We start from the raw sequence: 13213 nt of genomic DNA, 5'->3' as shown, positions 1-13213 counted from the left end.
GAGGGCTCACACGCTGTACTGAGGGCTCACACGCTGCACCAAGAGACGCTGCACGCCAAAACCGAAGAATCCACACGTGTGTGTGCGCTCAGTCATGTCTGACTCTTTGCAGACCCATGGACTACGGCCCTCCAGGCTCCCCTGTCCATGGGATTCTGCAGGCAAGAATTCTGGAGTGGGTTGACATTTCCTCCTCCAGCGGATCTTCCCAACCCAGGGAGAGAACCCGAGTCTCTGATGTCTCCTGCATTGGCAGGCAGATTCTTTATCACTGAGCCACCAGGGAAGCCCAAAGAAGCCACATGCCACAACAGAAAGACCCCACCTGTTGCAACTAAGACCTGGCACAGCCAAATAAATAAATTTAAAAGTTTTTTTAAAAGTATGTTGAAGTACTAACCTTGGTACCTGTAAATGTGACCTCATTAGGAACTACGGTCTCAGCAGATGTCATCAAGTTCCAAGGAGGTCATGGCATCAAGCCTGCAATGCGGGAGACCAAGGTTCGATCCCTGGATTGGGAAGATCCGCTGGAGAAGGGAATGGCAACCCACTCCAGTATTGTTGTTTGAAGAATTCCATGGACAGAGGAGCCTGGCAGGCTACAGTCCAGGGGGGTCTGAAGTGAGCTGGATACAACTGGGCGACTAACACTTTTACTTTTTCTAATCCAACAAGACAGGGGCTCTTCTAAGAGGAAATTCAGACACAGAGTCTGTGCAGAGAAGGAGGATGATGTAAAGAAGATACACAGCGAGAAGAAGGCCATGGGAAGACTGAGGCAGAGACTGGAACAAGGCCGCCACAAGCTAAGAGAACGCCAAGGATCGTGGGCAGCTCCCAGAAGCCAGGAGAGAGGTCAAGGACAGGCCATCTCTCAGAGCCTCCTTCTGGAGGAAACCAGCCCTGTCCATACTTTGACCTTGGACTCCAGCCTCCAGAACTGTGAGAGAATACATTTGCATTGTTTTAGGCCGCCCAGTTTCTGCTACTTTGTTACAACAGCCACAAGAAACTGATACAGTAGCCTTTCCACCTCCTCTGAGAAGGAGTCACCTCCCCCGCCACTGTACGCACCCTGCAGACCCTGGGACCCCAAGAGTTGGAATAGTACCAACAAGGTCCGTGGGACATCCACAATCACCATTCTTAGCAGCTATATGGACTGACCCATTTACCCCTTTATCCACCTGTAAGACTCCTGTCTGCTTCACGTTTGTAGAAACTGACACACCAACAGGTGGAATAACATGGACAAGTTCAATCAGTTTCTTTCAGTAGAAATTGAGATTGAGAGTGCCTGCTCTGGGGGCCACCAGGATTCCTCACTTCTGTGCTGGGGTCGGCACGTGTGTGCATGCTAAGTCGCTTCAATCAAGTCCGACTCTTTGTGACCCCATGGACTGCAGCCTACAGGCTCCTCTGTCCATGGGGATTCTCCAGGCAAGAATACTGGAGCGGGTTGCCATGCCCTCCTCCAGGGATCTCCCCAACCCAGGGGTTGAACCCACGTCTGTTACGTCTCCTGCATTGGCAGCTGGGTTCGTTACCACCGGCCCCACCTGGGAAGCCCACAACCCAACCTAAATCCAATCCATCACCTGTTTCTGTAAGGCCAGGCAGCTAATGGTTTTTACTTTTTTTTTTTTTTTAATGATTGGGATGAAGAAGGGAAACTTAAAAAAAAAAAAAAAAATGGTGGTCCAGCGTTTAAGAATCCACCAGAGTTTCCAGGTGGCGCTAGTGGGAAAGAATCCTCCTGCCAATGCCCAAGATGCCAGAGACATTCGTTCAATCCCTGGAGGGGGAAGATTCCCCTGGAGGAGGAAATGGTAACCCACTCCAGTATTCTTGCCTGGGAAGTTCCATGAGCAGAGGAGCCTGGTGGGCTGCAGTCCACGGGGTCACAGAGTCAGCCACAGTGAGCACACACACACACATGCATGTTGCGATGCAGGGGACGCAGGTTCGACCCCTGGTCAGGGACCTAAGATCCCACATGCTGAGGAGCAGCCAAGCCCACAGCTAGAGAGTCCATCCGCTGCAATGAAAGATCCCGCAAAATGCAAGGAAGACCCTGCATGTGGAAACTAAGACCCAACGCAGCCAAATAAACAAACTAAAAGGAATCACATTCTTTGATGCATGAAAGTTAAATGAAACTCAAATTTCAAGTGTCCAGAAATAAAGATTTATGGGGAAATGGCCAGGCCCACTCATGGGCATGTTATCTGTGACTGCCTTCAAGCACAATGGCCAAGTTGAGCAACTGCAACAGGGACCCTCTGGCTGGCAAAGACTGAAATATTTACTATCTAGCCCTTTACAGAGAAGGTTTGCTGACCCCTGACTCCATGTCATTACATATGACACTCATCCCCCCCAAAGCCCTGAGGGTCCCGGAGTCAAGGACAGTGGCTCCATCTCATCTGTCAACCTCCAACCTCACCATACACTCCCACCCACAGCCTGCCCAGGCTTAGACGGCGGGTGAAGCAGGACCTGATCCATCCAGCCCCTGCTTCGCTAATATCACAGATGCTAACCCCAGAGCCCTCCTAGATGATTCCACCTCGCCCTGCCTACCCAACATCACAGGTACTGTGCCCCTCAAGCCCATCCCCCTCCAAAGGACCACAACTCTCCCTGCCTCCCGACATCAAGGATGCCGCCCCCTCCCCGCCTCCCCGCCTCCCCGCCAGCTGGCAACAGGAGAGGCTGTATATGGAGGGCGGTTCTGGTACCTCAGCACAGGTGTCCAGGTAGTTGTAAATGCTGAGTGGGGTCTTGGCCTGTTCCCCACGGACCACGTAGGGGGGCAGCATGAAGTCTACGAAGAAAGGCTTGAAGGTCTTCAGCAGAGTGGGCTCAGCAATGCCCAGGCCCCTCCTGGGGGACAGACCCACCGCCTCGCCCACCCAGCTGGTGATGGAGTCAGGGACCTGCATGCTGAGTGTCTCCTCGCCAGATGGATCACTGCAGAAAGAAGGGCAAGCAGGAGCTGTTATCTGGGCTGTGCTGCAGCAGCCCAGTGGGAACTGAGGAATCCAGCGACATGGCCTTGGGTTTTAGGGAGATGCCTGGCTGTTCCTCTCTCCTCTACCTGCACTCTCCATCCCCTTCCCAGAAGCTTGGCCCAGGTGGCCTCACTGGGTAACGGGACACTGTCCTGCAGGATCTGGGCATCTATCCTTGCCTCTGTGAGGGTCACAGGTATCACCATGGCAACAATTCAAGCTCAGCATCTTCCATTTGGAAGAACTTTCATCAGCTCCGGATGGTCTTGGCCAATTGTTCTGTGCATGCCAAGTGCCAGCCAGCCAGCCACCCACCCACCCCGAGGAACATCCACACTTCCTGGCCTGGCTTCCTTGTCCCATACGCGCCTGTGGAGCCCTGCTCGCTGTTTGTGTGATTTTTCAAGCCTGCCGAGACCATTACAAAAGCTGCACCTGGGACTAAGGAGAGTGAATCAGTGATCAAAATCTCCCCCGAAAGGAAAGCACTGGATGTGATGGCTTCACTGGTAAATTCTCTTCAACGTTTAAAGAATTCTCGTGCACTGCTGGTGGGAATGCCAAATGGTGCAGCCACTTCAGAAAACCATATGGTGATTTATCAAAATATTAAATACAGAATTACCATAAGAGCCAGCAACTCCACTTCTGGGTATATACCCCAAAGAACTGAAAACAGGGTCTCAAAGAAATATGTGCACACCAATATTCAAAGAAGGATTATTCATAATAACCAAAAGATGGAAGCAACCTAAGTGTCAACCAAAGGCTGAATGGACACACAAAACGTGGTCCATCCAGCAACTTCCTTGATGGTCCAGCGGTCAAGATTCTGAGCTTCCACTGTGGAGAGCCCAGGTTCCATACCCAGTTGGGGAACTAAGATCCCACAAGGCACACAGTGAGACCATAAAAAAAATTTTTTTAACGGGTCCATCCATATAGTGGAACGTTATTCAGCCTTAAGAAGAAGGAAATTTTGATACATGCCACGATGTGGATGCACTTTGAGAACATCATGCTAAGCGAAATGCTGCTGCTGCTGCTGCTGCTGCTAAGTCGCTTCAGTCGTGTCCGACTCTGTGTGACCCCATAGACGGCAGCCCCACCAGGCTCCCCCATAAGGACAAATGTATGATTCCACGTATATGAGGTCCCTAGAGCAGTAAGATTCACAGAGACAAAAAGAAGAGTGGATGCCAGGGCCTGGAAGGAGGGAGGGATGGGAATTAGTATTTAATGGGCACATGGTTTCAGGTTTGCAAGATGAGAAGTGTTTTGGGGACGGGTGGTGGTAATAGCAGCACAATGATATAGATGCTCTTAACGCCACCGAGCTGCACACCTAAAAACAATTAAGATGGTACATTTTATGTTAATGTTATATTACAAATTTTTAAAATTAGGGGGGAAAAAAAAGAGCTAACCAATCCTTGCCTGGGCCCAGCAAGAACCTCCTCCTTAGTCTCAGATCCACACTCTCCGACTCACCCGTGCTCAAGCCAACAGAGGGAGAGAGAACACCTCCAATGCCAAATGCCTCCCAGCAACGCTCTGGGGCTCTCCACACCTATCACAGCACACTCAGCCTTCACACTCCCTGCGTCCTCCTCTCAGCCCCTTCTGCCTCTCCAATGCCCCAACTCTTGCCCACATGGGTCCCACCTCCTGGACTCCTTTACTCCTTTCTTGTTTATCCTGTGGGATTCAGCTTGGGCTCCACCTGCCCTGCAAGTCTCTCCAGCTTCCCTGAAGGGTCCCTCCCCTTCCTCCCAAGCCCCGGCCCCAGCCCTCCATGAGAACACTGGCCCTACTGAAGCATGAAGGCTTTAAGGGCATAAAACATAAATTCTATGAGTGAGGAGACTCTACCTGCCTTGTTCAAGGTGCCATTCTTGGCACCAAAACATTACTCTGCCTAAAACATCACCCTGCACACAGAAAGCAGCCACATGCCTACTTTCTGTACATCTCTGATGGTGGACAGACAGCACATCTTAAATACGGACTCCCATTACAAAATGCAACGATCAGCAACCTGGGCTTCCCTGGTGGTCCAATGGGCAAGAATCTGCCTGCCAATTTCAGGGAACAGAGGTTCAAACCCTACTTCAGGAGCATCCCTAGTTCGGGCCATGGGGCAACTAAGCTCATGTACAACTACGGAGCCCGAGCACCTGGGCCCTGCGCTGTGCAACAAGAGAAGCTGTCGCAATGAGAAGCTGGCACTGCAACGAGAGAGTAACCCTCTCGCAGCAGCAAAGGCCCAGCCAAAAATAAAAATAAATAATAAAAACTTAAAAAATAAAAATCAGCATCTGTTCTGACCAGCAGGGAAGACTGCCCATATGGGGACACAATCAGAGAGCGCAGCCTGAGAAACCCCCGCGTGTGTGCTTGGTTCTGGGCTGAACATGTGCCATGGCGTTGCCTGCTGAGAAGGGGACCCCAGCTCAGCAGTAGGTCCTCCCACTGGCCCACCCACTGGCCCCCGGGGTCTGAACTTTCCTGCCTAACTGGTTTCCCAGGGCAGGTCACCACTACCTTCTGACACTAAGCACCGAAAGAAAATGCTTAATGCCGTTGGTGCTCTGACACTAAACACTGAGAGAAAAAAAGCCAATTGCAACTGGCAAGAATTTGGCACAGCGCTGCTGCTTCAAGGCTAATGAAAAGAGAAAACAATGCACAAAGGAAATGTGCTGAGAAAAGCAGCCTGTTTGGCGGACAGGAGCCCAAGGCCCCTGAGGAGTGAGGAGGGGGGTGGGTGGGTGGAACTGAGTTCGTGTTTCAGGGAACTGTAATCATTTTAATGAGCTCGTTATATAAACACAGTGGATAGAGTTACCCCAAGAGGGAGCTGTAAGAGGCACGAAGCCCTCGCATTTCATATTTCACGGGCAGATGTCCGAGGCTGCACTGAGATTTCGGGCTGACTTCATAGCTTTGCGTTTTATGTGTTAGAAAAGGATGCCCAATGGCTTACTCAGATGTTGGTGTCCAATCTCCAGGCAAACCCACTGGGAACAATCTTTCATGAGTGCCTTTGAGTCAGCCCACAAAGGCAGTGAAGGAAAGAAATCTTACTGTACCTGATGTTGAGACAGTGCCAAACCCATGTTTCAGGGAAGAAGGTCCTTTTCCTCTTCTCTGCTCTACGAAAATTTTTTTAAAAAGAAATGATTAAAGTTCCATAACTTTAATTCTGTTACTTGGTAAGTTAACATTCTACTTGATTAGGCTATAATATGCTCATTCTCTCACCCAACATGTGAATATGTTACACGGTTTATTTAATTCTCTTACCTGGAAAGGTTAGCATTCTACTTTACAAGGACTTGACATGTTAATTCTTTCACCTGGCAGAATTTTAATCAACATTCTACTTGATTACAGCTAGAAAAGGGGGGCATGGAAGGCTTGGCAGAGAGTGGTGCCTCGCTTAGAAGGCACCTGAACTTAGAAGGTAAGAAGGGCCAAGGGACCACCCCGAGTTCTCACCTTTGTAAATTTCCTTCCCTGGGTTTACCATGTTTTTCGGCATCACTACATGGAATTCTTCCCTCTCCCTCACTTCCTCTGTGCTTTCATTGTTTTAGTTTCTTTTTTTTTTTTTTATTAAAGGATAGTTGATTTACAATGCTGTGTACATTTAGACTCTGACGTACACCAAGTGATTCAATTATATAGATATGTGCGTGGGGGTGTGTGTATTCTTTTCACATGCTTCCATTCTTGGTTTATCCTCAGAAGCCTCAGAGCCCACATTCCTCAGGGACTGTCCTACTCTTCAAAAAATAATATTAACAAGCCCGACTTGACATTTGGCAAATCTTCTCAAGATTAAAAATGCTCATATCCCTTTCAACCTCTCTGAAGGGTGAACACTGAAATTAACCACAGACACATGTGCAAAGACAGTGTGCTTAACCGCAGCACTGTGAGAATTAACTAACAGCCAGAATCTTCACCAACGGGGCATTGGGTTTACCAAACGATAGTACATTCACACAATAGAATGTTACACGTCAGTGTAAAGGGGTGACGTAAGCATACATGTACTGATACCGAATGGTCTCTAAGGTTTATTGTTGACTTAAAAAAGGAAGGTAGAGAACAGTACTATAGTATTCTCCCATTGTGTGTGTGTGTTTTTAAGTCCTGTGTATACACATTGGAAAAGACCCTGGTGCTAGGAAAGACTGAAAGCAAAAGAAGAAGAGGGCGGCAGAGGATGAGATGGTTAGACAGCATCACTTGACTCAAAGGACATGAACTTGAGCAAACTCCAGGAGACAGTGGAGGACAGGGAAGCCTGGTGTGCTACAGTCCATGGGTTGCAGAGAGTCAGACACGACTGAGCAACGGAACAACAAATGTACACAGAAAATTTCTAGAAGGATAGTTAAGGAATTAGTAAGCATTTTTGCCTCTTAGAAGGGAAAGGAGGATACACCCTTTCATACTCTTTGAAAAAGGAATACACCCTTTGTATATATGAAAGGATACACCCTTTCATACTCTTTGAAAAAAGTTTAACCACATGCGTATGATTAAGAAAAATATCTCGTCTTCAGAATAAGCATGCACTGCGTGTGTTAGTCACTCAGTCATGTCCGACTCTTTGCGACCCCATGGACTGTACCCGGCCAGGCTCCTCTGTCCATGGGATTCTCCAGGCAAGAATACTGGAGTGGGTTGCCATTCCCTTCTCCAGGAAGGATGCATTATCCAATTACAAAAAGGCACAGACACTTGCTTTTTAAGGCCTTTATTATGCCTTTCTGCACTGGAATTTACAATTGCCTTTGTGGTTTGGGGTTTAGAGACTGCTTGCAGACCCGCTACAGGCCAAGTTCTCAGGAGGCATGCACATGGGAGGCTCCAGGTCCCCAGAGAAGTGTCTGGCTGAGGGATGCCCAGGGGCCAATATTCCACCTCCCTCATTCAGCCACATCCTGGAAATGCCTTCGTGTGCCTCCAGCATACCATAGGGGGAACCTGATCTGTCCATGCCATGATGTGGAGTTTGAAAACCAGGACTCTCCTGGGGTTATCACACTCCTGCTAAATGTTTGACTCAGGCAGGAAGAAGCTGGAGGGTTCAGGTACCCAGGAACCACCGCAGAGGAGGCTAGGGGATTGGGAAGGCTCAATCCTTCCCAAGCATTTGGGACTGGGGCAGAAAAGGGTTTGAAAGAAGACTATCACGGATAGCCAACCCAGGGCAGGGCAGATCCTTTCGGTCACTTGTGGCTCAGAGCAAGGACTGAGGAGTCTGGGTGCCACCCTCAAGGTCTCCAAAGAGACCCAGTCACTGAGGCACTGATGACCACCAGACCCCATCCCTGGCCCACTTGGTTCTGTGCCTCTCATTGGATAAGCTGGCAAGAGAGGGTACATCCAAGGCCTGACTCCCCTCTCCCAGCTTATGCACCCTTACATCCAGAGGGAGAGAGAAGCGGCAAGGTCTTCAAAACACCCTCTCCCTTCCCTAGTTGGCTGGCTGTGACCTGGAGTTGAGGAGCTAGTGGGAGAGCCAGAGAGAACAAAGAAGGTGGGAAGGAAGACAGTGAGAGACGGAGGGACGTAAGAGGGGTACAACGGGAGAGACAGGAGAAGACGAGACATCACCTCCCAGGAAACAATGCTTTCCATTCGAGACAAAGGCACAAATCCCAGGGGGAGATGGGAGCTCTTTTCTCTCAGTAAGTGATAAGTTAGCAAACAGACAAGGAAACGAACATGAGCAAGGACGTGGAGGATTTGGGTACCACCATCAAAAGTACACATTAGAGACTCCTATGCCCAATGACAGGGGCTTGGATATTCTTTTCAAGTAGATGTGAGCATCTACAAAACTGACCATATAGACAGTCTCTAAAATAAAAGCCAGGCAATGGATATCATAGAGGTCATGTTTGTGGACCACAAGGGATATCATACAGACCACGTTTGTGGGCCACAAGGGATATCACACAGACCATGTTCACTGGCCACATTGCCCATCTGACCCACATTTATAAAACACATAAAGGTGGTAATTTTAAAAATTACTTGAAAACTGAAAACATATCTAGGCAAGTCACAGCTCAAAAAGGTAACTGTTCCGCAAGTTACAACCTATTTGGAACCCAGCAGTAATGGAAACACTTCCTAGCACAAGTTAGATGCAGCCAAGGCAATACTCTGAGGAAAATTCATAACCTTCAAAAGGCTTAAATGCTCGAGTTAAAATTTTAGAAAAGGCTGAAAATTAATCACTTTGGTGTCTAACTCCACAAGATAAAGAGTCAGAGGGGAAAGGGAAAGAGAGAGGAAGTAAAGGAAAGAGGAAATGGTGGGAGGGAGAGACGGCTATAGAGAGAATTTTCTAAGCAGAGTCTCCGAATGAGAGGCTCAAACTCCAACTACCCATCCTGCCCCAGTTCTTCTGTCCCCAGGCAGATCTACTCCCCCGCGACACCTTCTCTCTTCTGCACCCCCAAACCTCCAACCTCAAGCACGTGGGTGGGGGCGAGAACTGGGGTGGGGGGGGCGGGGAGACTCAAAGTGCCTAGTGCTGCCACCTGCTGGGCCAGTAGGGACTCTGGCCCCCTGGGGACACTGGACAATGTCTGAAGACGGTTTGGGTTGCCACACCCAGAAGAAGGGGGGTGTTATCGGCATCTGGTTGGTGGAGATCAAGGATGCTGCTAAGGTACGCAGGCTGGCCCCACCACAGAAAATGACCCAGCCTCAAATGCCACCATGAGTTTACACAACCCTGCTCAAGGCAATGGCAGTTACCTGGGGGGCTGTCTGGAGGACACGGCTGCCATCAGGCTCCCTGTGTGGGGCTGGAAGGCGGGGACAGCCTCGTCAGTGTACAAGCCGCCATCCTGCCGGTGGTTTAGGCTCACCAGGTCTGTCATCACCACCAGGCCCGTTTCCTAGGCAACAGACAACGCCCAGCCACAGTGGGGAAGTGGATACGCTGGCTCCAGAAGCCACCGGCCCCACACCGCTGCTGCGTAGCCCTGGGGGAGTCAGTCCTCTCTCTAGGCTTGGCGACACAGACCAAGAGGGACGTGAGACCAAGTGACCACCCAGGGCACAACAGAGTTGGGGGCAGAATGTCTGTGGGCTAGGCTCAAAAGGCCACATCTCTTAGTTCCGTTATGAACTGTCTAAAACCGTGGGCAGATCCGTTGTTGCCAAGGGCTGGGGGAGGGTGGATAGGGTGTGACTGCTGATGGGGACAGGATCTCCTTTTGGGGTGTTCTGGAGCTAGACAGAGGTGCTGGCTTGCACAACACTGTGAATGTACTAAATGCCGCTGAATTGTTCACTTTAAAATGGGTTAATTGTGGCTTCCCTGGCAGTCCAGTGGTTAAGACTCTGTGCTTCCAGCTCAGTGGGGCACAGGTTCAAGCCCTGGTTAGGGAACTAAGATCCCACATGATGCCCAGCACAGCCAAAAAAATAAAGAAAGAATACATTTTTTAAAACGGGTCAAATGTCTGCTATGTGAATTTCACCTCAATTTAAAAAAAAAATCAATTGGTACAGTGCCTAATCCAGACCCAGAGCCAATGACTGTGAGTTTCAATTATTACTGCTGTAATATACATATATATTTAATGGGCTTCCTGCGTAGCTCAGCAGTAAAGAATCCACCAGCAATGCAGGAGATGCCATTTGATCTCTGGGTTGGGAAGACCCTCTGGAGGAGGGTACGGCAACCCACTCCAGTATTCTTTCCTGGAGAATCCCATAGACAGAGGAGCCTGGTGACCTACAGTCTACAGGGTTGCAAAGAGTCACACAGGGCTGCAGCGACTGAGCACACAGGCACACACGCATTTGCTATAGCAACACGCTAAGCGTGGCACCAAGGTGGTGGATCTGCAGGTGTTTACTAATTTATTCAACTTTCTATAGCTTTGGAAATTTTCTATAGTGAAAATGGGAGGGAAGCGATGCCTTTTTTCCTTTTTGGCTGCACCATGCAGTTTGCAGGTTCTTAGTTCAGTGGCGCCCACTCCGGTCCTCTTGCCTGGAAGATCCCATGGACAGGGGAGCCTGGTGGGCTGCAGTCCATGGGGTAGCTCAGAGTCGGACACGACTGAGCGACTTCACTTTTTCATCCATTGGAGAGGGAAATGGTAACCCACTCCAGTATTCTGGCCTGGAGAATCCCAGGGATGGGGGAGCCTGGTGGGCTGCTGTCTATGGGGTCGCACAGAGTTGGACACGACTGAAGCGACTTAGCAGCAGCAGTAGTTCCCCAACCAGGAATTAAACCTGGGCCCTCGCCAGTGAAAGTTTGGAGTACTAACCACTGAACCACCCTGGAATTCCCAAGGATGCCTTTCAAATGATTTAAAAATGGGGATGAAAAGTGCCCTCATGCATTCAAGTGGAGACCGCCAGAATGCTCATGCGGGCTGAAATGACGCTTGGGTCTACTGCACCCCCAGCAGCTTCCTGGTCCCTGGAGCCAGGAAGGAAGGGGCTGGATGAGAGCTATAAATGCCAGCAAGGGTAGGGCTGCCACCTGGCAACACAGCACCTGCGCACGCCCTGAAGGTGTGCACGCGTGCTGTCTGCTTCTGTCGTGTCCGACTCTGCAGCCCTGTGGGCTGTGCCTGCCAGGCTCCTCTGCCCATGGATCTTCCAGGGAAGAAAACGAGTTGGTTGCCATTTCCTCCTCCTGGAGACCTTCCCGATCCAGGGATCACACTCATATCTCTATGTGTCCTGGACTGGCAGGCAGGTTCTTTACCACTAGCGCCACATGGGAAGACCCTGTGAAGGTTTTCCTTCCACCAAAGCACTTTCAAGGTCATCGCTCCAGAAGGATGTTCTAGTTTGCTCCAGAACAAAGTTGAGGTTATCAATGAATACTCATTCTGCTCTCATCTGTTTTGCAAATTGGGAAGGTTTGCATCCAAGCTTCCACTGGGGAGAATCAAAAAGATTCTGTAGCACTCAGAGTTTGGAAACTTCCACCCTGACCCAGCTCTGTACCCTGAGGCCCTTTGTTTCAGAGGAAGAAGAGCTCAGAAGGGGATGATGGGGTTCAAGACCACCTCTCCTTACAGCGAAGGCAAACCCGGAATCCTTGGTGATGCCCCAGGGCCACAGGAAGACAGAGGAGCGCCGGCGTCGTCGGGCCGTGAGCCCAGTCCACCAGAAGGGTCCATCCTCCCTGGACACCCCAAAGATATCAGAAACATCATAATCTTCTAATTCCCGGAAAACCTACAGGCAGAAGGCAACAGGGACTGGTCAAATGAGGGTTTCTTTTCAACCCCAACTGGTCTGGCATGCTCCCATCTCAATCTTCTCTCACATGGATCACTGGGAACCAATCTTAGAGGAGACAAGAGTTGGGGCATTAACCCATTTTAAAGATGGGTAAACTGGGGCTGAAGAGGTGGGACCCAGACAATGTCACATCTGATTTGACTCCAAGATCTTTCAACTATACCCAAGCAACAACAGGGGTGGGGTTCGCTGAGAATGAACCCAGCGGAGAGAGAGAAGCTGGGTTTATATGGATTGTGTTCAGTTAATGAAAAGGAAGAGATCTCCTGCAAGTGCCAGAATGCAGCGTCCGAGGGCCCCAGTTCACCTGGGCGGGAGTCAGCCGAAACCCAGACCTGAGCAGGTAAACGCTCTTGTCAACTGCAGCAACACACACACAGCTGCCCCTCGCAGCCTTGAGCCGCAGGTCGACGACTTCCCCGGGTTGGGTCTCATTTGCTGAATATGTCAGTGAAACCTGGACCCGAAGACAGCAGAAGAATCAGGAGCTTGGCCAAACTCTCCAGACCTACCCACCCTTTCCACCCTCCCAAGAGAGTCAGGAGCCTGGCTTTGCCACCCAGGTGAGGACAAGGGCAGAGGGTTGGGTGACAAGAACTAGGCTGGTACAACTGGTACATTCTGTGCAGAAGATGGGAGTGGGGAGGGGTGGGGAGACGGGAGGCAGCAGAGGACATGTTGCAGCCAGTTTTGGAGGGTGCATGGTGAGGGCAAAGGAGGCTGAACCAAGTTTGGGGGACATAAGTGATGTTCCTTAAGTTTGGAGCCCAGCAGGGTAAGAGAACACTGACCACTTTTACTGTGTGTATGAACGCAATTCCATCTGGGTGACTTCTGGAGGACCTCCCAGTCAAGATGCAACCAAGATTTCCTTTATTCTCAAA

At 50.1% G+C, this 13213-nt stretch overlaps 1 protein-coding gene across 2 annotated transcripts in view; it reads right to left on the bottom strand.

The window, feature by feature from the left end:
* CPAMD8 (C3 and PZP like alpha-2-macroglobulin domain containing 8) overlaps positions 1-13213 on the bottom strand; it is a 99795-nt gene that overhangs the window by 51596 nt on the left and 34986 nt on the right. For both annotated transcript variants that reach the window (XR_006059820.2, XM_042249714.2), the window contains exons 16-20: positions 12637-12786; positions 12102-12263; positions 9807-9949; positions 6110-6172; positions 2745-2976 (exon numbers count right to left, since the gene is read on the bottom strand). Coding sequence is in view for 1 of the 2 variants with exons in the window: in XM_042249714.2 (XP_042105648.2) it covers positions 2745-2976; positions 6110-6172; positions 9807-9949; positions 12102-12263; positions 12637-12786 (750 nt within the window). In the remaining variant the exon portion in view is untranslated. The remainder of the gene's footprint in view (positions 1-2744; positions 2977-6109; positions 6173-9806; positions 9950-12101; positions 12264-12636; positions 12787-13213) is intronic.

Source organism: Ovis aries, chromosome 5 (genome assembly GCF_016772045.2).
Source record: "Ovis aries strain OAR_USU_Benz2616 breed Rambouillet chromosome 5, ARS-UI_Ramb_v3.0, whole genome shotgun sequence".
NCBI classification, from domain to species: Eukaryota; Metazoa; Chordata; class Mammalia; order Artiodactyla; family Bovidae; genus Ovis; species Ovis aries.
This window is presented reverse-complemented; position numbering and strand designations above follow the sequence as displayed.